Source organism: Lutra lutra, chromosome 1 (genome assembly GCF_902655055.1).
Source record: "Lutra lutra chromosome 1, mLutLut1.2, whole genome shotgun sequence".
Taxonomy (NCBI): domain Eukaryota; kingdom Metazoa; phylum Chordata; class Mammalia; order Carnivora; family Mustelidae; genus Lutra; species Lutra lutra.
Genome location: NC_062278.1, coordinates 151,586,072 through 151,611,042, shown reverse-complemented (window position 1 = coordinate 151,611,042; position 24,971 = coordinate 151,586,072). Strand labels below are relative to the sequence as shown.

General features: G+C 47.7%; 2 protein-coding genes across 19 annotated transcripts in view; both read left to right on the top strand.

The window, feature by feature from the left end:
- The window catches only part of TRAK1 (trafficking kinesin protein 1), a 121,896-nt gene extending 112,965 nt beyond the window's left edge, over positions 1 to 8,931 (top strand). For 7 of the 18 annotated variants that reach the window (XM_047739428.1, XM_047739422.1, XM_047739443.1 and 4 more), the window contains 2 exons: positions 3,176 to 3,278; positions 6,151 to 8,931. In XM_047739428.1, coding sequence (XP_047595384.1) covers positions 3,176 to 3,278; positions 6,151 to 6,949 — 902 coding nt within the window. In that variant the 3' untranslated portion in view covers positions 6,950 to 8,931. Of the gene's footprint in view, positions 1 to 616; positions 661 to 936; positions 1,023 to 2,881; positions 3,063 to 3,175; positions 3,279 to 4,031; positions 4,123 to 6,150 lie in introns of those variants that run through there. The other 11 variants (XM_047739526.1, XM_047739516.1, XM_047739478.1 and 8 more) reach the window with 6 other exon arrangements.
- A 9,015-nt stretch (positions 8,932 to 17,946) lies between these two features.
- LOC125106000 (60S ribosomal protein L5-like) lies at positions 17,947 to 18,883 on the top strand. The gene has a single exon (XM_047739412.1). The coding sequence runs from the start codon at positions 17,989 to 17,991 to the stop codon at positions 18,853 to 18,855; it is 867 nt and encodes a 288-aa protein (XP_047595368.1). The 5' UTR covers positions 17,947 to 17,988; the 3' UTR covers positions 18,856 to 18,883.
- The last annotated feature ends 6,088 nt before the right edge of the window (positions 18,884 to 24,971 follow it).

Sequence of the window (24,971 nt, the reverse complement as noted above, 5' to 3'; positions counted from 1 at the left end):
AGTCTCAGGGCCATCCAGGGAGGCAGCCCCAGCTCTCTGGAGACTGTGGGCCCCGTCAGGCCCCGTCACCCCCATAAGTGACTGCAGCAGCAAGATCCCAGGCACCCAGTTTCCAATCAATACTGAGCACCCTGCGCCCCCCAGAGGAGCACAGCCCATCAGAACCATTTACCAAGTGCACCTACCCCAGGCAGAACATGCACAGGGTCTGCTCAGAAAGCAAGCGAGCAGGGTGACCCTTGTCCTTCAAAAGCCTTCCTATGCCCCAGCCTGCAGGTAGCTGAAGGAGTGTGCTTGTGTGTGCTGTGTTCAGAAAAAAAAAAAAAAAAAAACGACTGCATGCTAGGCACCTGTATGTAGTTCACCAACACAGAAGATCTTGAATAATCAAGGATTAACTAAATTTATAGGTTCTTGGCGATAGATTTGGATTTTGTACTAGTGTCAGAACCTGGTGGGAAAGGAACAGACAAAAATAATGTAGGATTAAAAAATAATATTAAAAAAATTTTTTTTAAATATGTAGGACTAGGGGATGCTTGATGGTAGCCCTTTCCAGTGTGACTACTCTAACCCGTTTAATACTCTCTGCTCACAACACCACGGGGCCCCGTAGTCCAGACCAAGAAAAAAGGATGGAAGTAGGAAGCCGGAGCATTAAATCCAAGAAACCCCGTTCCTCGGAGGCCCCAAGTGGGCAGCAGGAGGTGAACACCCAGCATGTGAAGCAGGGCTTTGGTGCACTGTGGGGACGGGGCACTGGAGCAGGGAGCCCTCACCCCGAGCCTCCTGTCCCTGCTGAGAAGGCATCTGGTGCGTCTTGCTTGGAGAAATCACTCACTCCTGCAGGCAGGGTGTTAGGAATCAGCCTGCAGCTGCTGGGTGGTGAGCACAAGGGGCCTCGGGCGACTCACTGTCTCTGTGTTGTGTCCCAAGGAAGGGAAATGCCGCAGCAGCCCGGCGGGCAGTGGTGACGTACAGTGGTGACGTACGGAGAGCTGGCGGGGCCAGGCGTCCCAGTGGTATTGTGGAGGGGCCGAACCTCTGGCTTGGTGCTCTCGATTCCTGTTGATCCTCCTCTCCATGGCTTCCGGGGAATGATGACTTCTGAATTTTAGCAGCCTTTTCCTACCCCCAAAACCCATTTGCTTCCAATGGGTTTTGCTTCTGCTGATGCAACCGTGTCCTGAGAATGTCCATCTTGCGCTACCTGTTGCAATCCAAGATCCCATGGGTGATGGGGTGGAGGAGGAGGGGGCCTTTGGTACCTTTTGGTTGGATATTCTGGCCACGTGTTTAAAGGGGGTACACTTCTACTTTTAAATCAGCCTCGCTTTTGACTTATTTGTAAGGTTCTCTCTTTCCACTGTTCTTAGTTACCTCTCTTTACTGCATTTTTCTTTCCTCCCTCCCTCCCAAATAACCCCTCATGCTGGTTATTTGGGATGCTTCTCTCAGGCTTTTTGTTGCTTTTGTTGCTAGACCTTATTGCAGTCAGAGAATCGTGATTGTTCAGTTGCCTTTTCTTCATAGCTTATTCCATTTTTGTTTTGTTTGCAACAGTTTTCCAGTTGCCTGAGTTCCTAAGTCATCCCATTTATTGGTTGAGAAACAAAGATTCATAAAGCCTGTTTCCATGTGTGTTTTTTCCCCCCCTTCCTGCTCTGCCTGGCACTCTGTGTGGCTGCGAGTTTACTCTGGTGGCTGGGGTGCTGGCTGCCACCCAGGGACCATGGGCACCTGCCTGGACCCAGCAAGATGGGCTGGACTAGAACAATTGGGGCAAAGCAGCCTTACGCTGTACATCTACTCACTGCCACCGGTTTTGTGCTCTGGCTTTGTCCTGCCTGCCTTCAGTTTGCCTGTCTCCAACATTTTTTGTTTCATCTGGTTCTGGGTTTTTTTGTTTTTGTTTTTGTTTTTTAAAGACACAGTCGGCTGTGTGTGGATCTGTAGGTTTAGGGCAGCGGTCTCTTCTGTTTTGTTTTCCATTTCCTTTTTGTCAAATCCAAGAGAAAAGTGGCCATAATGAGCTAGAAGATTCTCATTCACAGCTTCCTGAATCTTCAGAGTGCTCATGGCATCTGAGAACCAAATGCGTTTCCCCCCAAGAGGTCTCTGGGGGCTGAGCTGCTGCAGGGGCAGCGGGCTGGGCTGGCGGGGGGGTGTGTGTCCCAGTACCTCACTGTGCATGCCATTCAGAGCAGCATCTCCCCGCCTTCTCCTTTTTTTTTTTTTTTTTTTTTTTGCATTATGAGTTATGAATGAGGGTGACCTCTACAATCATGATGTCTCCTGTAGACTGTCACTCATCACTTTACCATTTGCCAGCTTCCTGACGCACGGTCCTAACGCTTCTGTGATTTACTTTGCTCCAAATCCTAGTCTTCAGCTGCCTGAACAACAGCGCTTTAGAGCTTTAAAAGGAAATAACTTGAGGACAGCTGGTGGCTGTCTCATTTTCATTAGAAATCAGACATCCTGGAGAGGCCGGGACAGTGGCCTACGGGACAGGGGCTGCACGCACTAGAGTGCATCAGGCCATACCTGATCCTAGGGCTGAAGATAGCCGCAAGCTTTGGGAGTCTTACCACCCTGTTGCTGAGGCAGCTGAGGCCCCATCTCCCCCAACCCCTGCCCACCACCGATACACAGTAGTGGAGCCAGCTTCCCTAAGCCCCTTTCCGTGTAATCTGGAAAGGGAGCCGTGCGAGCCTTGCCCTGTTTCCAGGTGGCAAGGCTCTTCCCTGCCCCGCACCTTTCCCATCTCCTTGGCAGAACTTGGCACCTGTTTGCCAGTGAAAAGAAGTGTGAAGCCCCACAAGAAGGAAGCCGATTCTGACTCCTGAGGAGGGAAACCAAATTACCCCCCGCCCTACAGGCTCATTAGCTCCTCAAACTGGATCCACTACTGGCCAGAGAACGCCGATGGGGAACCCTGTCTGGACTGGGTCGGAAGAGGGAACTGGTTGCGCTGCACGCCAGTGCTCCAGGCTGGATTCTGGATTCTGCGATCCAGAACGCCGGCATCACACCTTCCTTGCCCAGATCCAGTTCACAAGGTAGCTCATCGCTTCTTCCGCCGCTGCGAGCCATGCTGGAATTTGACTGTTCTCATGGGTTTGTGTGGATTTGAGGAATATGTTCTGTTCCCTCCCTGCCCGCCCCCCGGTAGCTCACCATCCTGGGAAGTGCATGTCACAGACCAACTCCACCTTCACCTTCACCACCTGCCGCATCCTGCACCCCTCAGACGAGCTCACACGGGTCACGCCAAGGTAAGGGACCCCGGCCCCAGGGCAGGGGAAGGGTGCGGTGAGGTTGGGGCTCTTGACGCAAGACTCAAGGTCAAGGAAGGTCGAGTAGAGGCTCCGCTGAGGCATCCCGTAGTGCGTGCTGTCACCAGTGTGGGGTCCCATCTTTCCTCTTGACTTGAGGCCCCTGTTAGATTCAGATCCCCCACAGAGACAGACCTAGACCCACCTACAGTTGTCTTTTTCACGGGCCACAGATTCTTAGGGCTGGTCTTAACCGGCCAAAGTTGATGCTACCAGAGGCATAAGGCCCAGGTTGCTGGCATTTTGTCCCCAAGTTTGTCGGTAGAGCATGAAGGTCCTTCACGGAATGGAGTTACTGAGCCCGGTGGAAGCCCCCGGTGCCTCCGGACTAGACTGCGGGAGCCATGCACCGCAGTCACGTGGTAATGAACGAAACAGTAAAACCCAAAGACCGCACGCCTTGTGCTTAGCTCGGGCCATTTCCCTCTGGTGCCTTAAAGAGGTGGTAGAGGTTGGCACCATCTGGCAAGAGGACCTGGATGGCATGGGGTGGTCGGCTTGGCTTCCAGTGAAAAGGCAAGCGCCGCTACCCCCCCAACCCCCCCGCCAGGCGTCTTCTGTGTGGTGCAGACGAGAGAGATGCCTGGGTGTATGGCAGGTAACGCAGAGAGGGAGGGAGGCGAGCCGGGCCCGCTCGCTTGGAGGGAGCAGCTGCCCCAGGGAGCACCTTAAACTATGAATAATTCTCCGCAGGTCATGTGAGGAGGACGCCGAAGCGGCCCTGTGCCCCGTTGAGCTGAGAGGAGATGTAGGGCAGAGAGTGAGCCCACAGGCGAGGCAGGGGGTGAGCACACTGCCAGCGCTGCCTGCCTGGCAGGGCCTCCTGGAAGGAGCTGTGTGTGCACGTGTGGCCGCCACTAACCCAGGACTTAGGCGTGGCTGTGTCTCTGTGGTTGTGCCTGGCTAACGGGGCCTTGACAGTGGATACCCCTAACCACCCCCACCCAGATGCTCAGTTGAGCCCAGTGCCAACACTAATATGGGCCTAATCCGAGTTCTCGGCAGAAAGGGAATCCAAATGTTAGCTTGTCTTCTCTCCCTGCCTGCCTCTGGAGAAGCCAGCATTCCAACCCCCCCCCCCCCCCCCCCCGCCCGCCCAGGGCTCTGTGTTGGAAGAGCTCTGTGTTTTCACCATGCACTAAAGCTTCTCCTGGGAAAGATCGGTGCCCGGTGCTCTCCTGCCTGAAGCCGTAGGACTCCACCCAGCACACCTGTCCCCATCTCTTGTCAGGGATGGGAAAGGCCTGGGCATTCAGTAGCAAGAGAAGGCTTTTTGCCTGAGTTTGAAAGAACTTGACCCCAAATCACAGATCTCCCCAGAACGGCCCCGTCAACAAGATTTTGAGTCCAGAGTGTTTGGCCTTACTGCTTGTAGACTGGTTTTATTAGATCCCACCTCTGCCGTTTGAGGAATCCACCTTTTAACCTTAGGACTCTGCTGTGGCTTCTAATCTTGTGTTTCTCTGAGTGCTCCTGACCCTCCAGCATTCCCACTCCTGAGCTTGTGTGAAGTGGGTCTATTCTGGGCTTCTCGCCCTGTGCTGACCAGCCAGCGGCAAGCAGCCAAAAGGATGCCTTAGCTTGAACTTGGCTTGTGAACCTTCCCTCCCACAGCAGGAGGCCCCTTCCTGCCCATTCCCCTGGCTCATGGCTTGCCCAAGGTATCTGGCCCTCCCCTCGCCAGGCTGGGGACAGAGGGTCCCCCAGCTCCTGGGGCCCACCCAGCTGGCTGCTCCAGGGGGCACCTACAGCCCCTGCCATGTCCTTGGGTGGGTAGCAGGACAGGGCTCACAACACTGTAAGGAGAGGGGTGTGCTGCTTTGCCTTTGCTGGTTCATCCAGCAACTGTGAATGGCCTTTGTGCCTAAGTGGCCTCCCAGCCGCATCCCTGTACCAGCTGTTAAGAGAGGGCCTTTCCCCCTACAGCACTGTTACACTATTCTTTCCTAACTCCTGTTACTGCGGGACCCCAGCTTCTGGAACATCCTGGGTCCTCAGCCACCATAGCAGGGGTGGATGAAGAAATCTTTGGAAAGAAGGCTTTCCTTTGATGCAGGCTTCATATATGCCATGAGCCTTTTCTAGATCGTTCTACAGATGTAGGCCTGATGTTATCTGACATGGCTGCTGCTGACCCCACATCTCCACCCCCTGAGGTGAACTCAGCAACCACAGGAGGAGGACAAAGGGGTAGTGTGGCACAGAGGGAAGAGCCTACAGTGGGGGTCAGGAGGCAGGGGTCCGCTGCTGACGTGATGCACACCCTCAGTCTCCATCTCCCCATCACTCAGGGGCACTCCACCTGGGTGTCCCACCTGCTGGGGCCATTCCCAAGATGAGCTCTCAGATCCCAGAGCCCTGGTTAACTTCTGGCTTCAGGGAAGTAGTCATTAGGAAGGAATGCTGAAATTTGATTACATTTGGTAGGGAAAGGAAGCCTCTCTGCTGAGGGGCTCTCCCCACCCCCATCCTTGAGGCCTGAGCCCTCAGACTTGGGCTCAAATCCTGGGTCTTCCACTTAATAGCTGAGTGTGACATTGATTAGCCCCCTAACCTCTGAGTCCGACTTTCCTCACCCGCAAAGGGGACAGTTAGACCCCCTTCTGGGGCTGAGACAAGGGAATCATTTCCATGCCCCCTGCAAGGGAACCCAGAGCCCTCTTGGGTAGGAGGGAGGAACAGACAGGGAAAGAGGTATCTGGGGAGCCTGGGTTGGGGGACTCCTCCCTGCGCCCCTGCAGGAGACTGGCCACAAGCTGTTCCCAGGGGCTTATGGGCATTTTCTGATGAATGACCTTTTGTCTTTTATCAGCCTTAACTCGGCTCCAACTCCAGCTTGTGGTAGTGCCAGCCACTTGAAGTCCACGCCGGTGGCCACCCCATGCACTCCACGGAGACTGAGCCTGGCCGAGTCCTTCACTAACATCCGTGAGTCCACGACCACCATGAGCACGTCTCTGGGGCTGGTGTGGCTGCTGAAGGAGCGGGGCATTTCCGCGGCCGTGTATGATCCTCAGAGCTGGGACAGGGCCGGCCGGGGCTCCCTCCTGCACTCCTATACCCCCAGGATGGCTGTGATCCCCTCCACCCCACCGAACTCACCTATGCAGACGCCCACGTCCTCCCCACCTTCCTTTGAGTTCAAGTGCACGAGCCCTCCCTATGACAACTTCCTGGCCTCCAAGCCGGCCAGCTCCATCCTGCGGGAAGTGAGGGAAAAGAAGAACTTCCGGAGCAGCGAGAGCCAGACAGACGTGTCTGTCTCCAACCTCAACCTCGTGGACAAAGTCAGGAGGTTTGGCGTGGCCAAAGTGGTGAACTCAGGGCGAGCCCACGTCCCCACCTTGACTGAGGATCAGGGACCTCTCCTCTGTGGACCTCCGGGCCCCGCCCAGGCCCTCGTCCCCGGTGGCCTGGTCCCTGAGGGTCTGCCCCTCGGATGCCCCACCGTCACCAGTGCCATGGGTGGGTTGCAGCTCAACAGCGGCATCCGGAGGAACCGCAGCTTCCCCACCATGGTGGGGTCCAGCATGCAGATGAAAGCCCCTGTGACTCTCACCTCGGGCATCTTGATGGGTGCTAAGCTCCCCAAACAAACTAGCTTACGGTGAGGAGGGGAGGGGGGCCCTTCCCCTGGAGGAGACCAGGCTTGCTCCTGCCTCCCTCTCCTCCCCCACTCTGTACTGCGTGCTCTCCCTCTTTCCTCCTCCGTCCCTCCCCTCTGAGCTAGACAAATCAACCTCGTGCCTATTGGGGGAAGAGTGGAGACTTTGTAAAGTGTGTACATAGGACTTGCAGACCTTGTGTCCATCTGCCCTTTCTCCCAATCCCGCGGGAGGGGCCCCCAGCACCATCCCTGCTCTCACCGGGACTTCGCCTGTGCTAGCCCGAGGCAAAGGGCAGGCGGGTGTCCTGTTCTCTCCTTTGAGAAGCACTGAAACTCCCAAGTGCGTTCTTATCCCATGGATAGGAAACCCGTGAATCTGTGGCTGGCTCCCAGTGCCACACATTGCGAGCTGGTACACGGCCCCTGTCGCTGGGCGCCTCGCCTCCCACACCCTGGGGGAGCCGCCGAGCCTCCGTCTGTGGCCACACGCAGCTGATGTAGCTTCCAGGATGGCAGGGCTGTACTTCCTCTTCCGGGTGGCCCAGCTTCCTCAAGACCTTCACTCAGCTTCAATGGAGAGTCGCTTCTTTTTTGAGGTGTGACTTTTTCATTCCATGCCTTCAACCTGAGTCATCCTTCGATGTCCTGTCCTCGGTCCGCAGGCCAGACGTCAGACCTGAAAGAATGTATTGACACTCCCGCTGTGTTCTGTGTGAGGTCTTATTTTTTCCATTTTTTTTTATATGCAGGGAAGTAATGGTACCAGATGGAAAGTCGCCGTCTCTGTTTTCTCTGTGGCTCTGGGACACGGAAATCCGTTTCACACACACCCAGTCGCTCATGAGATAGCAGTGGAGTTTGGGGACCCAGGATCACAACCAGATTAAGACCAGACCCAAGACAAATTTCACAATAGGGTGAAAAGGAAAGGGGGCAGGGGAAAAGGGCGTGGATGGAAGGTGTCCATGGGAAAAGTAAAAAGAACCACCCCCAAAGGTAATGCCAAACTGGTTCACAAGGGCAGTGAGGCAGTCCTTGCTGTTACGTCGGAGGCTGGCCCACATGCTCCCATGTACATGGTTTTTACACACACAGCTGATGCCCGCACACCTTGCCCTCGTGTTTCAGGACAGAGTGGTCACTACACGATCTTTTCTCCTGCCACCTGCCCCACCAAAGCCTTGGTCTCCGTGTGCCACTATTTATCCCTAGGAACAGATAGAGGTGCTCGTGGGAAGAACCAGAAATGAACAGAGGGGAGCCTGATCCTGTTGCCATCACTGACCAAGTTCTGAACTTTTATTTATTATGTGTGTGTGCTGTCCTCTCCAGTTCTGGCCACAGTGTGTCTGTGGCCTTCCACTCTGAGCAGGTAACTTATTTATTCTCACCTGAGGGCTGTACTGCCCAGCACAGTGCTCCCTGGTCCTTTGTTCCAGGCATTTGTGGAAGGGTGACATCATATGCAGATGAAATTGTCTTGTTGCCATCCCCTGTTCCCCGAGCCCCCCCACCCTGGCAAAAATGTGTCCAATTGAGTGTAAACATGCCCACTGAAGACTTTGAGAACATCTCAAAGGAGCAAGCTCCAGTCCCACCCTTCTAGATTACTTACTCTCAGAACTCGAGGGGGAGGGCTGGTTCATTATTTTCAGCTCTCCTAGTGGTTGTATGCGTGCACTCACTGCAAGGAAATTCTTTGTATTGGAATGTATTTTAAAGCAGTAGGTAGAATAACAAAGGAATATGAAAACCACGAATTGAATGGACCACTTCATGTATTCAGAGAGGAGCCACCCATCACCACAAAGGAAATACCAGTGTAAAAATCAACAATTCGGAGGTTGCAGTATTTAGTATAGTTAATGATCAACCTTGTGCAACCACCACCAACAGAGTGTGTTGTCATGCATCAAAAAACAAAAACAAAAATTTTATTCTCTAATATCAATAAAAGAAGTTCAAGTGATGGAAACCACACTGGGATTCTGGCTTGTGTTTCATTTTTCTCTTTTCCATTTATGTGAGATGTAAAGCTATTCAGCTCTTCCAGAAGATTAAATGGAAGCCATCTACATTCCATGCTGTTCCGACCACCCCTTTCCACACGGTGCCGTCCCTTAGACACCTGTCCAGCTGGAACCCGAAGATCTTCCCTACCTTTTAGGGCTGCACTGTTCCACTATGCACACGTACCCACGGTGGATACAGTCACACTCCCGGGCCCCAGTACCCTATGGCGACACACGGAGTTCCTTCTGGCCTTTTCTATCACAGCACTGCAACGAAAAAAAAAATTGCATGTATGTAATCTTCCACATATGTGAGCACATCTGTGTGATAAATTCCTAGATTGATTTTACCAAATTGCCCTCCACAGAGTTGTGTTAAAAAACTTCTGCGGAGGCAGAAGGCGCCTGGATGGTGCAGTCAGGTAAGTATCTGACTCTTGATTTCAGCTCAGGTCGTGACCTCAGGGTCATAGGATTGAGGCCCACATTGGGCTCCGTGGTCACTGCAGAGTCTGCTTAGGATTCTCTCTCCCTCTCCCTCTGCCCCTCCTCCCTCCTCTGAAATAAAAAGCTTTATTTATTTTTTTTTTTAAACCAAGGGCAGTGGAGGGTCATCAGAGAATTTAGAGAAAAAGGATCAAACTTACTCTGCCACCTCTGTCTGTGGACGCAGTGAAATTATGCAGGCAAACAGCAGGGGGTGGAAGCAGCATGCATTTCTTTCTTTTTTTTAATTTTTTTTTTTTTATTTTCAGCGTAACAGTATTCATTGTTTTTGCACCACACCCAATGCTCCATGCAATCCGTGCCCTCTCTAATACCCACCACCTGGTTCCCCCAACATCCCATCCCCCGCCGCTTCAAACCCTCAGATTGTTTTTCAGAGTCCATAGTCTGTCATGGTTCACCTCCCCTTCCAATTTCCCCCAACTCCCTTCTCCTCTCCATCTCCCCTTGTCCTCCATGTTATTTGTTATGCTCCACAAATAAGTGAAACCATATGATAATTGACTCTCTCTGCTTGACTTATTTCACTCAGCATAATCTCTTCCAGTCCCGTCCATGTTGATACAAAAGTTGGGTATTCATCCTTTCTGATGGAGGCATAATACTCCATAGTGTATATGGACCACATCTTCCTTATCCATTCGTCCGTTGAAGCATGCATTTCAAACCAGGTGCTGCCGTTTGGTCCTGGTGTGACCTTGGGGGAGCCGCATATTGTCTTTGGGGCCTCTTTTCTTAACCTGCAAGATGTGAACAGTAAAATACTTAGGGGTTAATCTGTTGAATCAGCTTGCCTTGACTCTCTACTGTGTGCCAGGCACTGTTCTAGGTTGTGGGGACTGGATTCGCTTATACTCTTACAGAGTGTACAGTCTGTTAGTGGGAGAAAGATGGCACCGAACATGGCTTAAGGAGGGCCGTGCAGAGAATTCTAGTGGGGTGTTGTGAGGGAGTGGGTGGCAGTCAGGGAAGGCCTCTCTAGGGGGTGGCACTTGAGTCAACCATGTGAGATCCGGCACAAGACCACATGGGCAGAGAGCAGCCAGTGCAAAGGCACAAAGGCCAGAAATGCATTTGGTGTGTTTGAGGAGCAGAAAGAAGACCCACCTGCTGGCAGAGAAGGGGAACGCAGTGGTGACCCTGAAGCCAAGATGCTCAACGAGGGGTCCCTCTGATCCCCATGCTTCCCAGCCACTCTGCAGGGAACAAGGCACATGATTAGTTCTGGCCTGGAGGCTGTGAGCAGAGAGAGATCCGTGCCCGACTCCCCATGCCCCTCCCTTCCCCTGAAGGGCAGGTGGAAAGTTGGGGGGACAGGTTGGTGTGGCCTCCTTCACCCTGAGTTGCCCAGGACCACATGGGCCAGACTCTGTGCCAACCTGCATTTTGCACGTGATCTGAAGGAGAAACAAACTGGTTAAGCCAGTGAGATGCTTGGGCTGCATCAGAATCCAGTGTAGGGCCCAGGCATCTTCTGCATTTTCCCCAGACCTCCTGGGGATTCTGGGGCTAAAGTTTGAGAACCACTGTGCTGGGTCAGTCAGTGCTGGGGGTGAGATTCTTGCTATGTGAGGGAGGGTTTTCCCTCCACAGTCTCTCCCGGCCCTGGGGTGGGGGTGGGGGGTTTGAGAAGGCCATACACCTCTGCGCCCATCTTGCAAGGAAAGGCAGAGTGAGGGGTTTACCTGCTCAACTGGGGCAGGGAAGGCTTTGAGACAAGGTGACCCTGGATCTGGGCTTCAAAGATGGGCAGGATGTGCCAGGTGTGGGGGTGGGGAGGGAAGGATGGCATTTCAAGCAGAGAGTAAAGATGTAGAGGAGGAAAGGGAAAAGGATCCTAGCATAATGCATTCTTCTAGGCCCTTCCTTACAGTAGCATGGTAACTGATAGAAAAGGGGCAATAGAGTTCGGAAAAACACCATTTTGCAACCATAAGACTAACTCATCTTGACAGCAATGGATGCCAGAACCACTGAGTTGGGTGAGAGTCTGTTAGGTAGCATGCTAGTTACATACATTTCCTCCGATAGAATGTTTACTATTTTGCAGAGGGTGTAAATACCTTTGCAGTGGAGAAACCAATCATGGTTATGCACCACTTCTAACAAGTCGTTAAACTTAACATTTCCCAAATGAGACAAACTGGCCTCAGTGCCTCCTGATGTGATGTACTGGGAAGGATACATCCCTTCTGTGGTACTCTGCCAAAATCGCAAAACCTGAGTCATGAGGCTGAGAAACTGACTAGCCCCAATGGAGGACATTCTATAAAACAAGGTACCTGTTCCCTTGAAAAATGTCGATGTCATGAAAGAAAGATCCAGGACCTACAGCCGAATAAAGGAGAATAAAGAGACAATTAAGGGAATTCATGGTTCTGAAATTAAAAACATGCTCTAAAAGAAGCTGGGATGATCAGAGAAATTTGAATATTGAACACATTTAAAAATGCTGTGTCCATGTTAAATTTCATTGAATTCAGTTGTACAGTCACTATGTAAAAGCTTGACCTATTAAAGGAGATACTAGCTAAAGAATTAAGATAGAGGGGCTTGAAGTCTGCAAGTCATTTTCGGAGGTTTCCGGCTGGCTCAGTTGGTAGAACATGCAACTCTTGATCTCAGGGTTGTGTGTTTGAGCCCCAGGTTGGGTGTAGAGCTTAACTTAAAAAAAGGATTTGGGGCGACTGGGTGGCTCAGTTAGTTAAATGTCTGACTCTTGGTTTTAGCTCAGGTCATGATCTCCTGATTGTGAGATCAAGCCCCACATCAGGCCTTCAGATTCTCTCTCATCTCCTTTCCTTCCTCTCCCTGCTTTCGCTCTCTTTCAAAATAAACATTTTTTTTTAAAGAAAAAGAACCCCTAAAAGTTGGAAGGCACCCTAATACCATAGGTCTTGTAAACTATAAGAATAAATGTATTCTTCTGCCTCGTGGCTGTGACATGTGGCAGGAGGATGCTTGGGGTGACTTTTTTCCTCCCTGTTCTGTGTTTAATTTCTTCACATACATCCTGAATCCTACCCCCAGCCCAGGAGACTCAACCAGAAGGCACCAGGGCCCAAGGGGAAGTTCTCAAAGAGGCAGTTGATGGGACCAGGAAACATGTCTAATTCTTGGTATTTTTAATTATGAGTACAGGAAAAGCTGAGTAAATGTTTTGATTAAGGTCAAAAGATTCAGGGGGCACCTGGGTGTCTCAGTTGGTTAGGTATCCGCCTTAGCCTCAGGTCCCCTGGGATCGAGCCTTGTGTTGGGCTCACTGCTCAGCAGAGAGTCTGCTTCTCTCTCGAGCTCTACCTCTCCCCACCGCTTGTGCTCTCTCTCTCTCTCTCTCAAATAAACATCTTTTAAAAAAAAAAGATGAAAAATTTGAGATGAAACCCACTAAGCCAATTTCTCTTTTTACTACTTACTACCCCTCCGCTACCGCGATGGCCCAGCAGATTCTCCAAGCCAGTACATGAAGGAGAACATTAGATGGGGCTCTGACCCACAGCTGACATGGGGGCCCTTCACCTTCCCTGACCCTGGGCCAACTCAAGGGTCTTGGGAGAAGCCCCAGAGAAGTCTGAAGATCCAAGTACAGATGAGCTAGTTTCATAGTGGGCGCCAAGAAAGGGAAGAGATTCTAGAATACCACCCTGCCTCATTCAGGCAATGACCACACAAAAGTAGAAGTGGCCAGTGGGTCTCCACAGAGAGATCCCCAGGGGATCACCAAGTATCTGGTACCAGACAGATTAGGACTCACTTCTAAACATGGCCTGGGAACAGAGAGGCAGGTATGCCCAAGGGGCCCTTTCCAACACAGGGAACAAAGTAGACACGTGCCTCCCTCCAAGCTCATAGGAGTGCTGTCACCCAGAACTTAGATGCATCTGGGGAGGTGGAAATTTATTCTGATGACTTAAATGGATTGGAAATTTAAACATTTTATTTATTTATTTACTTCACGACAAAGACCACAAGTAGGCAGAGAAGGAGGCAGAGAGAGGAGGAAGCAGGCTCCTCGCCAAGCAGACAGCCCAATGTGGGGCTCGATCCCAGGACCCTGGGATCATGACCTGAGCCGAAGGCAGAGGCTTTAACCCACTAAGCCACCCAGGTGCCCCGGATTAGAAATTTAAAAAATTAATTTGCTCATGTGGGCTCCTGGCGGGAGAATGTATCCTGGGAGGATTTATTTTCTGTAGCCAGTAGAGGGCACTTTAAGACAGCAGAAGACTTGAAAGAATTTACCGGGATGATCCAATCCTGAATTCACGTGGGTTTGCTTTTCCCTGGAAAGGAATTCAGGGATGGCAACCGGGATGAACAGAGACCTTGAGGGAAGGTAGGAGGCCTGGTCTCAGTTGACCAAGTGAACTAGAAGGAGGCGTTCCAGGCCAAGGGATCGGCTTATGCACAGTCTTGGGCTATCACTCAAGAAATTGAGCATAAAATGGGAAGTAAACCAATTCCTCTGTCCTGCCCTACCCAGGAGACAGAAGAAAGCAAAACATAGTTTACAAAACATTCTGTACTAGAAGGGTGTTTCTACCTCTGGAAATTAATCCACTCCCTTTCAATGCACATCCCTTTTAAACAAATTTTTCCTTGCTTTTTCCAAAGGCATTTGAGAGTGGGTTGTAGATATCCTGCTTCTTTACTCTTTAATACATTAGCCCAAGTCTCCTGAGCTTGACAGAGCCACAGCACACTGACTGAACCCAGGGTTGGAGGAAGCGGCTGTTCCTTGGTGCTTGGACATTCATCTTGTCTAATACCCAAGGTGCAGCCTGGATCCTGATTTCAAGTCCCAAAGAACTTCAGACCAGAGAGGGAAAGTGGGCCCTTTAGCTTAGACCCATAGCATGGAGGCTCAGCAGTGCGCGTGAGTCGACATGAAAAGTCTCGGGGAAACGAAGTAAGACAGGAACCCGGTGTCAATCAAGAGTAGGGCAGAATGGGGGCGCCTGGGTGGCTCAGTGGGTTACAGCCTCTGCCTTCAGCTCAGGTCATGGTCCCAGGGTCCTGGGATTGAGCCCCACATCGGGCTCTCTGCTCCTCGGGGAGCCTGCTTCCTCCTCTCTCTCTCTGCCTGCATCTCTGCCTACTTGTGATCTCTGCCTGTGAAATAAATAAGTAAATAAAATCTTTAAAAAAAAAAAAAAGTAGGGCAGAATGCAACAGGGTTTCCTGCAACCAGGCAGCTGCACCACTGAAGGACCACTGGGAGAGGTGACTCACAAGCACCAGGCCAAAGTTTAGGGACATCTTTACAGAAGAGAAAAAAACAGGGGCACCTGGGTAGCTCAGTCGGTTAAGTGTCAGACTCTTGATATCAGCTCAGGTCTTGATCTCAAGGTTGTGAGTCCATACAGGGCATGAAGCCTACTTAAAAAAAGAGAGAGAGAGAGAGAAGAGAAAAAATAGATATTTTATTCTCCTAAGTCCCCAAGTAGATAAACTCTTAGTCCTCTCTGGGGCTTCTACTCATCACCTATGACACTAAGACCCAGTGTAACAATGGCTCCATGTGACCCCTGACTCTCCTGGTTGCCAACAGTCACCTTCACTGGCCTTGGGTCATTGTACTGCATGCTCAGCTGTTCCAAGAGGGTGCCCCCAGTTCTGCGAGAGCTATGGAACTGACCCACCTTGCTGGCTCAGGACTGGGCAATTAGGTACCTCCACCCTCGCTAGCTGTTATCCAGGCTCTGGTTCCCCTGAGGCTGCCTCGTCAAAGCTGGAATCCTGCCCCACATGAACACACAGGGAAGAAGAGGGGGTCACTGAGTCAGGTTGTCAAGAGCCAGCACCAAGAGAAGCCACCATATAAAATGGTGCCTCTCAATTCTTAGTGGTGAAGGATTGGTTGGTTTGCTTTAAATCAATCCCTGTGGGACAATATTTGTCAAATACAACAATGAGAATATAAAACTAACTTTTAAATTACTAGATTCAAGATAGAATTACATTTCAAGAATATAAGAACATAAGAAAAGTAAAATTATGAAAATAGTGCATGTTATTCATTGAAAGTACCTATAAAACATTTACCATAAGGACTCACTATTCTACTCAACTTTGTCATTCTGCAATCATAACTAAACAGTTATAAGTAGTGATTTTCTGTATTAAACACTTATATGTTCACTTGGAATGAACACTATACATCAAAGTTTTTAAGGTGGTAAAGGAGTTGGATTCTTTTCTTTTGTCTCAGCTGGTTCAGATTGACGAGTATGCTCCTTGTGGGGGATGGTGCTTGCATGTTTTCTTTGACTAACACCCACCATAGAGAAATCAGCCTCAGAGAAGGAATATCGACAGGAAAGGAAGACAAGATTTTTCAAGAAACCTCTTGACAAATAATTCTAGTGGGGCTTATTTATAATCTGTAATTTCCAGCACCACAAAAACTTCAGGGAAGATGGCGGAGTAAGAGTACCCAAACTTCACCTCATCCCATGGATACCAGTAGAACACACATCTTTCTCTCTTTCCTTCTTTCTCTTTCCTCCTCTGCCTTCCTTCCAGGAAATGACCCAAAGACTGGCAGAAAAGACTCTCTACTCCTAAATGTAAAGAAGAGGCCACATCAAAGAGGGTAGGCAAGGCAAAATCCAGTAGAGAGCTAAGTGAGCCCATAGAAGTGTCCATGGGAGGGAGAGGTGCCAAGGTAGCAGAGAGGAGAGAGAAACAGACCCTCACACCAGGAACCCCAGGCATGGGGGACTCACATGGGGAAGACAAACCTTTATAACATTTGACTTGAAAACCAGAGAGGCATAATCTCATGAGTTCATACAACTGGTGGGGCTTAACCCCCAGAACTTTAAAACTCAGCAGGCTTGGCTTTGGGAGAGAGCAGAGAGGGTAAGTGGAAACTGAGTTCCCATTCTTAAAAAGATAGCCCAAGAAACAACTCTGCTGAGATACAGCATAAGGGCAAGAGCTTGATAAACTGCCTGGGGTATAGGGGAGAAAGATTTACTTACTAATCTCAGAACATGTGCTGGAGGGGCAGGGATCATTGGGAGATTTCTCCAAGAACAAAGGAGCTAGTTGTATCATTTCTCTTCCCCTCTCCCCAGCCTAGACACAGGGACACCTGTGGGCAGACATGTCCCCCCTCCAGTACAACCTTGATCAGAGCCCATATGAAGGTATGCCACCAGCCTGGCAGTGTGTATGTAGCCACAGTAGGGGCCAACACCACTCTAAAGTGACTTTGGGGAGAGGGGATGATAGCCACACACACCCATATGACTGCAGTAGGTTGGGGACAGATATTGGGTCCACTATGGACCCTGCCCACCAACAAAAGCATCTCAGGGAAAACCACAGGGAAAGAGCCCTGCAGTTTGGTGCTACGGCATCTCTGGCAAATGCCTTTGGGTCTGATTCAACTCAAGCCCAAGCTGGCCCCAGACTGATCCCTTAACAACATATGGACCAAACCCTGTTTACAGCAGGCAAAGAGAGCCACTGTGGATGACAGGACCGAAGGAAAGAGCAGCCAAGACACAACAGCAGGGCACACACAACACACATAGGAGACAGCCCTAAAGTACCAGGGTCTGGTAAACATGGGACATTGTACTGCAGGGCACTACAGGACCCCTTCTTCATGAAGCCACTGCTTCCTTTCTTCCTTCCTTTCTTTCTTTTTCTCTCTTCCTTTCTCCTCTCTTCCTTACTTCTTCCCTCCTTCCTTCCTTCCTTCTTCTTTTTATTTTTATTTTATTTTATTTTTTAAAGTTTTTTTTATTTATTTGACAGAGAGAGATCACAAGTAGACAGAGAGGCAGGCAGAGAGAGAGAGAGAGAGGGAAGCAGGCTCCCTGCTGAGCAGAGAGCCCGATGCGGGACTCGATCCCAGGACCCTGAGATCATGACCTGAGCCGAAGGCAGCGGCTTAAACCACTGAGCCACCCAGGCGCCCCCTTCCTTCCTTCTTCTTATAAGACCACTGCTTTCAGGATACCTGGGTGACTCAGTGGGTTAAAGCCTCTGCCTTTGGCTCAGGTCATGATCCCAGGGTCCTGGGATTGAGCCCCACATCAGGCTCTCTACCCAGCAGGGAGCCTGCTTCCTCCTCTCTCTCTGCCTGCCTCTCTGCCTACTTGTGATCTCTGTCTTTCAAATAAATAAATAAAATCTTTAAAAAAAAAAAAGACCACTGCTTTCAAGAGCAGGAGACATAGCTGACTTTCCAAACACATAGAGACAGAGCTAGACAAAATGAGGAGAGAGGAATATGTCCCAAATGAAAGAACAGGACAAAAATCACATCAAGAGAGCTTAATGAAACAGAGAAAGTGATATGTCTGATAGAGAATTCAAAGTAGTGGTCAAAGGTACTCATTGGACTTAGAAAAAAAAAAGTAGAAGACCTCATGAGACCCTCAACAAAGAGATAGAAAACACATAGAAGGACAAGGGACAAAGAAGTCAATCACTGAAATTAAAAATATACTAAGTGGGGGCCTGCCGGTCTGTGGTGAGCCATGGATGCTGGTCTCCGATCCATAGGATGGGGTTTGTTAAGGCTGTCAAGAATAAGGCTTACTTCAAGAGATACCAAGTGAAATTTAGAAGACGTCAAGAGGGTAAAACTGATTATTATGCCAGGAAACGCTTGGTAATTCAAGATAAAAATAAGTACAACACACCTAAATACAGGATGATAGTTCATGTAACCAACAGAGATATCATCTGTCAGATTGCTTATGCCCACATAGAAGGAGATATGATAGTTTGTGCAGCTTATGCTCATGAACTCCCAAAGTATGGTGTGAAAGTTGGCCTGAGAAATTACACTGTAGCATATTGTACCAGCCTGCTGCTGGCCTGCAGCCTCCTTAATAGGTTTGGCATGGACAAGATCTATGAAGGCCAAGTGGAAGTGACTGGAGATGAATACAATGTGGAAAGCATTGATGGTCAACCTGGTGCCTTCACCTGCTGTTTGCATGCAGGGCCTGCCAGAACTACTACTGGAAATAAGGTTTTGGGGGCCCTCAAGAGAGCAGTGGATGGAGGCTTGTCTATCCCTCACAGTACCAAACTATTCCCTGGTTATGATTCAGAAAGCAAGGAATTCAATGAGGAAGTACATCAAAAGCACATCATGGGTCAGAATGTTGCAGATTATATACGTTACCTAATGGAAGAAGACAAAGATGCATACAAGAAACAATTCTCTCGATACATAAAGAACAATGTAACTCCAGACATGATGGAGGAGATGTATAAGAAAGCTCATGCTGCTATACGAGAGAACCCAGTCATTGAGAAGAAGCCTAAGAAAGAAGTTAAAAAGAAGAGGTGGAACCATCCCAAAATGTGTCTTGCCCAAAAGAAAGATCGGATAGCTCAGAAGAAGGCAAGCTTCCTTTGAGCTCAGGAGTGGGCTGTTGAGAGCTAATAAAGATAAAGACAATAATAAACATTCATCAAGGAAAAAAATTTTTATATATATATATATATATATATATATACACATACATACATACACACACTAAGTGGAATAAATAGTAGACTGGAGGAAGCAGAAGAATGGATCAGTGACCAGGAGGACAGAGTAATGGAAACCAATCAAGCTGAAATGGAGAAAGAGACCAAAAAGAAAGAAAGAAAAAAGAAAAAGAAAATAGACTCTAGGAACTTAGGAACTCAGCAACAACACCAAGCATAATAACATTTGCATTGTAAGGCCCACAGAAGGAGAAAAGAGAGAAAAAGGGGCAGAAAAAAATTATTTTAAGAAACAATACCTGAAAATTTCTCAAATCTGGGGAAAAAAATAGAAATCCAGATCAGAGCAACCCTGGCAAGATGTTGGTGTAGGGAACCCTATTTCAATCGGTCCCCTGAATTGAGCTGGATATCTGCCAGACCACTCTGAACATCCACGAAATCAGCCTGATATGTAAGAAGATATATCAGGGTCTATACCAGTAGAATATCTCCAGTGACTGGTTTTGAGGTATGAAGCAAGGAGCCTGAATTCTGTGGGCATATATCGGAAGATAACCTTAAGCGGGAGGGAGCCGCTATAAGCACTGGCTTACTGGGAAGGTGAAATGACACAGGAGTGCAAAAGCCTCCTGCGTTGAGGCCTGAGGCCTGGGCACAGACTCACAGACTGGTAGACAGGGGAAAAGGACTTTAGGGCGGCCCTCCAGGCTGAAACCTGGAGCTGCAGGGGCGTACATGTGAATTGGGGAGAGCTGGCAGTTTTTAGAAGCACAAAGGACAGAGACATGCCTGGACCTGGAAGCTAGGGCTGGGAGTGCTGCTGTGGGGCACACAACCCAGGTTGCTGTGGTTTTTAGCAGCAGAGAAAAACCGAGTCAGTGTGACCTACAGGGCTTTTGGGAGAACAGTCTGTGATCTCTCTGTTCTGAGACAGAAGCTTGGACGCAATCATTTCTGCTCTGACTCTTGGAAGGTACACAGAAACCTGCCAGGGAAAGCTGCCAGAGAACAAAAGCCCCCCAAAACTGGTTTTCACTGAGCCCATCTCCTGCCACAGGGGCAGGGCAACTCTGTCCAAACAGGGTTGTCTGAGTTACAGTGCAGCAGGCCCCACCCCCTAGAAGACAGGCTGAAAGAACAAGAGGCCAAGAACCCTAAAGTCCCTATAAAACTGGTGCATCTTGGGGCGCCTGGGTGGCTCAGTGGTTAAGGCCTCTGCCTTCAGTTCGGGTCGTGGTCTCGGGGTCCTGGGATCGAGTCCCACATCGGGCTCTCTGCTCAGCGGGGAGCCTGCCTCCTCCTCCTGTCTCTCTCTGCCTGCCTCTCTGCCTACTTGTGATCTGTCTGTCAAATAAATAAATAAATAAATAAATTCTTTTTTTTTTTTTTAAAGATTTTATTTATTTATTTGACAGACAGAGATCACAAGTAGCAGAGAGGCAGGCAGAGAGAGAGAGAGAGAGAGAGGGAAGCAGGCTCCCTGCTGAGCAGAGAGCCCGATGCGGGCCTCGATCCCAGGACCCTGAGATCATGACCTGAGCCGAAGGCAGCGGCTCAACCCACTGAGCCACCCAGGCGCCCAAAAAACTGGTGCATCTTGCTTGGATTGTGGTCAGTAGTTTGGACTCTGTGCATTCCCTCAACCACCTCTCACCAGAATGACTAGGAGGAGGGACCCCCACAGAGGAAAAATTCAGAGACTGTGACCTCTGCTACTGAGTTAATGGATATGGACATAAGCAAGATGTCGGAAAGAGAATTCAGGGTAATAGTTATGCAGACAATAGCTAAGTTGAAGAAAACTATTAGTGGCAACATAGATTCTCTAAGGGCAGAAGTGAGAGCTGATCTGGCAGAACTTAAAAATGCATCAATGAGATCCAATCTAATCTAGATACTCTAACAGCTAGGGCAAATGAGGCAGAAGATCGAATTAATGATCTAGAAGACAAACTGATAGAAAAGAAGGATCAGGAGGAGGCTAGAAACAAACAGTTTAGAATCTATGAAAACAGAATAAGAGAAATAAATGACACTATAAAACGTTCCAATGTCAGAATTACTGGGATCCCTGAGGGGGTGGAGAGAGAGAGAGGACTAGAAGATATAATTGATCAAATTCTAGCTGACAATTTCCCTAACCTGGGGAATGAAACAAGTGTTCGTGTCTTAGAGGCAGAGAGGACACCCCCAAGATCAACAAGGGTAGAGTGACACCCCAGCATGAGATAGTGAAATTCATGAATCCTAAATCCAGAGAAAATACCTTAAGAGCAGCTAGGGGGGAAAGAGATTCCTTACAAACAGAAGGAGGAACATCAAAATAATGGTAGACCTGCCACAGAAACCTGGCAAGCCAGAAAGGCCTGGCAAGACATATTCAGGGCACTAAATATTGCAGCCAAGAATACTTTATCTGGCAAGGCTATCATTTAGAATGAATGGAGAGATAAAGAACTTCCAAGACCAGCAACGTCTAAAAGATTATGTAACCACCAAGCTGATCCTGCAAGAAATATTAAGGAGGGTTCAATAAAAGAAAGACCCCATGAGTGACATAGAACAGAAATTCACAGAGACAATCTATAGAAACAAGGATCTCACAGGCAACATGATGACAATAAAAACATATCTTTCAATAATCACTCTGAATGTGAACAACCTAAATGCTTCCATAAAATGGCACAGAGTTGCAGATGGGATAAAAAGATGACCCATTCCTTTGCTGTCTACAAGAAACTTGTTTTGAACCTAAAGATACATTCAGACTAAAAGTGAAGGGATGGAGAACCATCTTTCATGCCAAAGGACCTCAAAAGAAAGCTGAGGTAGCAATTCTCGTATCAAACAAATTAGATTTTAAGCTAAAGACTGTAGTCAGAAATACAGAAGGACACTACATCATTCTTAAAGGGTCTATCCAACAAGAAGATCTAACAATTGTAAATACTTATGCCTCCAACATGGGAGCAGACAACTACATAAGCCAACTGTTAATCAAAATAAAGATACATATTGATAAGAATATGTTAACTGTAGGGGATCTTAACATGCCACTCTCAGCAACAGACAGATCATCTAAGCAGAAAATCAATAAAGAAACAAGAGCTTTGAATGACACATTGGCCCAGATGGACCTCATAGATATATATAGAACATTCCACCCTAAAACAACAGAATAGTCATTCTTCTCGAGTGCACATGGAACTTTCTCCAGAATAGACCACATACTGGGTCACAAATCAGGTCTCAACTAATACCAAAAGATTGAGATTTTTTCCTGCATATCTCAGACCACAACGCTTTGAAACTGGAGTTCAACCACAAGAAAAAGTTGGAAGAAATTCAAACACTTGGAAGCTAAAGACCATCCTGCTCAAGAATGTTTGGGTCAACCAGGAAATCAAAGAATAAGTTAAACAATTCATGGAAACCAATGAGAACCAAAACACATTGGCTCAAAACCTAGGGGATACAGCAAAGGAGTCCTAAGGGAGAAATACATAGCCATAGAAGCCTCAATCAAAAAAAGTGAAAAATCTTGAATACACAAACTCTCTTTACACCTTAAAGAACTAGAGAATCAACAACAAATTAAGCCTACCCCACACACAAAAAGGGAAATAATCAAGATTAGAGCAGAGATCAATGGATTAGAAACCAGAGATACAGTAGAATACAACAATGAAACTAGAAGCTGGTTCTTTGAAAGAATTAGTAGATTGATAAAACATTGGCCAGACTAATCCAAAAGAAAGAGAAATGACCCAAATTAATAAGATTATAAATGAAAGGGGAGAGATCACTACTAACACCAAGGAAATAGAAACAATCTTCAGAACTTATTATCCACAGCTGTATGCCAATGAGTTAAGCAACCCAGAAGATATAGATGCATTCCTGGAAACCTATAAACTTCCAAGAGTGAAACAGGAAGAAATTGACAATAACCCATAATAGACAAATAACCTGTAATGAGATTGAAGCAGTGATCAAAAACCTCCCAAAAAACAAGAGCCCAGGACCTGATGGAAGCCCTGAGGAATTCTACCAAACATTCAAAGAAGAAATAATACCTATTCTCCTGAAGCTGTTTCAAAAATAGAAACAGAAGGAAAACTTTCAGACTCTTTCTATGAGACCAGCATCACCTTGATCCCCAAACCAGGCAAAGACCCCAACAGAAAAGAGAATTTCAGACAAATATCCCTGATGAATATGGATGCCAAGATTCTCCACAAGATTCTAGCTAATAGGATCCAATAGCATATTAAAAATATTATCCACCACTACCAGGTAGGATTTAACCCTGGGATGCAAGGGTGGTTCAACATTCACAAATCAATCAATGTGATAGAACAAATTAATAAAAGAAGAGAGAAGAACCACATGGTCCTCTCAATTGATACAGATAAAGCATTTGACAAAATACAGCATCCTTTCCTGATTAAAATTCTTCAGAGTATAAAATTCTTCAGATATATATCTATAGGGATAGAGGGAACATTCCTCAACTTTGTAAAATCCATCTGAGGAAAACCCACAGTGAATATCATTCTCAATGGGAGAAAGCTGAGAGAAACTTTCCCTTAAAGATCAGGAACACAGGGATGCCTACTTTCGCCACTATTGTTCAACATAGTACTAGAAGTCCTAGCAACAACAATCAGACAACAAAAAGAAACAAAAGGTATTCAAATTGGCAAAGAAGAAGTTAAACTCTCACTCTTTGCAGATGACATGATACTTCATGTGGAAAACCCAGAAGACTCCACCCCCAAATTACTAGAAGTCATACAGCAATTCAGTAATGTGATAGGATACAAAATCAATGCACAGAGATCGGTTGCTTTCTTATACACTAACAATGAAACTGTAGAAAGGGAAATCAAAGAATCAATTCCATTTACAATAGCACCAAGAACCATAAGATAACTTGGAATAAACCTAACCAAAGAGGTAAAGGATCTATACTCAAGGAACTACAGAACACCGAGGAAAGAAATCAAAGAAGACACAAAAGGATGGAAAAAACATTCTATGCTCATGGATCAGAAGAATAAACATTCTTAAAATGTCTATGTGGCCCAGAGCTATCTATACTTTAAATGCCATCCTGATCAAAATACCACTAGCATTTTTCAAAGTGCTGGAACAAACAATCCTAAAATTTGTATGGAGCCAGAAAAGACATTGAATTGCCAAGGAAATGTTGAAAAAGAAAAACAAAGCTGGAGGCATCATGCTGCCTGACTTCAAGCTTCATTACAAAGCTGTGATCACCAAGACAGCATTGTCCTGGCACAAAAACAGACACACAGACCAATGGAACAGAAGAGAGAGCCCAGATATGGACCCTCAACTCTATGGTCAAATAATCTTTGACAAAGCAGGAAAAAAATATCCAATGGGAAAAAAAAAAAAAGTTCTCTTTAATAAATGGTGCTGGGAAAATTGGACCACCATATACCGAAGAATGAAACTCGACCATTCTCTTACATCATACACAAAGATAAACTTAAAACAGATGAAAGACCTCAATGCAAGACAGGAATCCATAAAAATCCTAGAGGAGAACATAGGCAGTAACCTCTTCAACATCAGCCACAGCAACTCTTTCAAATCATATCTCCAAATGCAAACCTGTAATGTGAATGTAAAGTGAAAATGAACTTTTGGGACTTCTTCAAAATCAAAAGCTTCTGTGCAGCAAAGGAAACAGTAAACAGAACTAAGAGGCAACCCACAGAATGGGAGAAGATATTAGCAAATGACACTACACACAGAGGGCTGATATCCAAGATCTATAAAGAACCTCTCAAACTCAACATCCAAAAAACAAATATTCAAGTAAAAAAAAATGGACAGAAGACATGAGCAGACACTTCTCCAAAAGAGACATACAAATGGCTAGCAGACACATGAAAAAGTGTTCATCATCATTAGCCATCAGGAAAATTCAAATCAAAACCACATTGAGATTCCACCCTACACCAGTCAGAATGGCAAAAATTAACAAGAAATAACAAATTTTGG

Coding starts and splice junctions, on each gene's coding strand:
- LOC125106000 (XM_047739412.1), top strand. CDS start 17,989: ATGGGGTTTGTTAAGGCTGTCAAGAATAAGGCTTACTTCAAGAGATAC.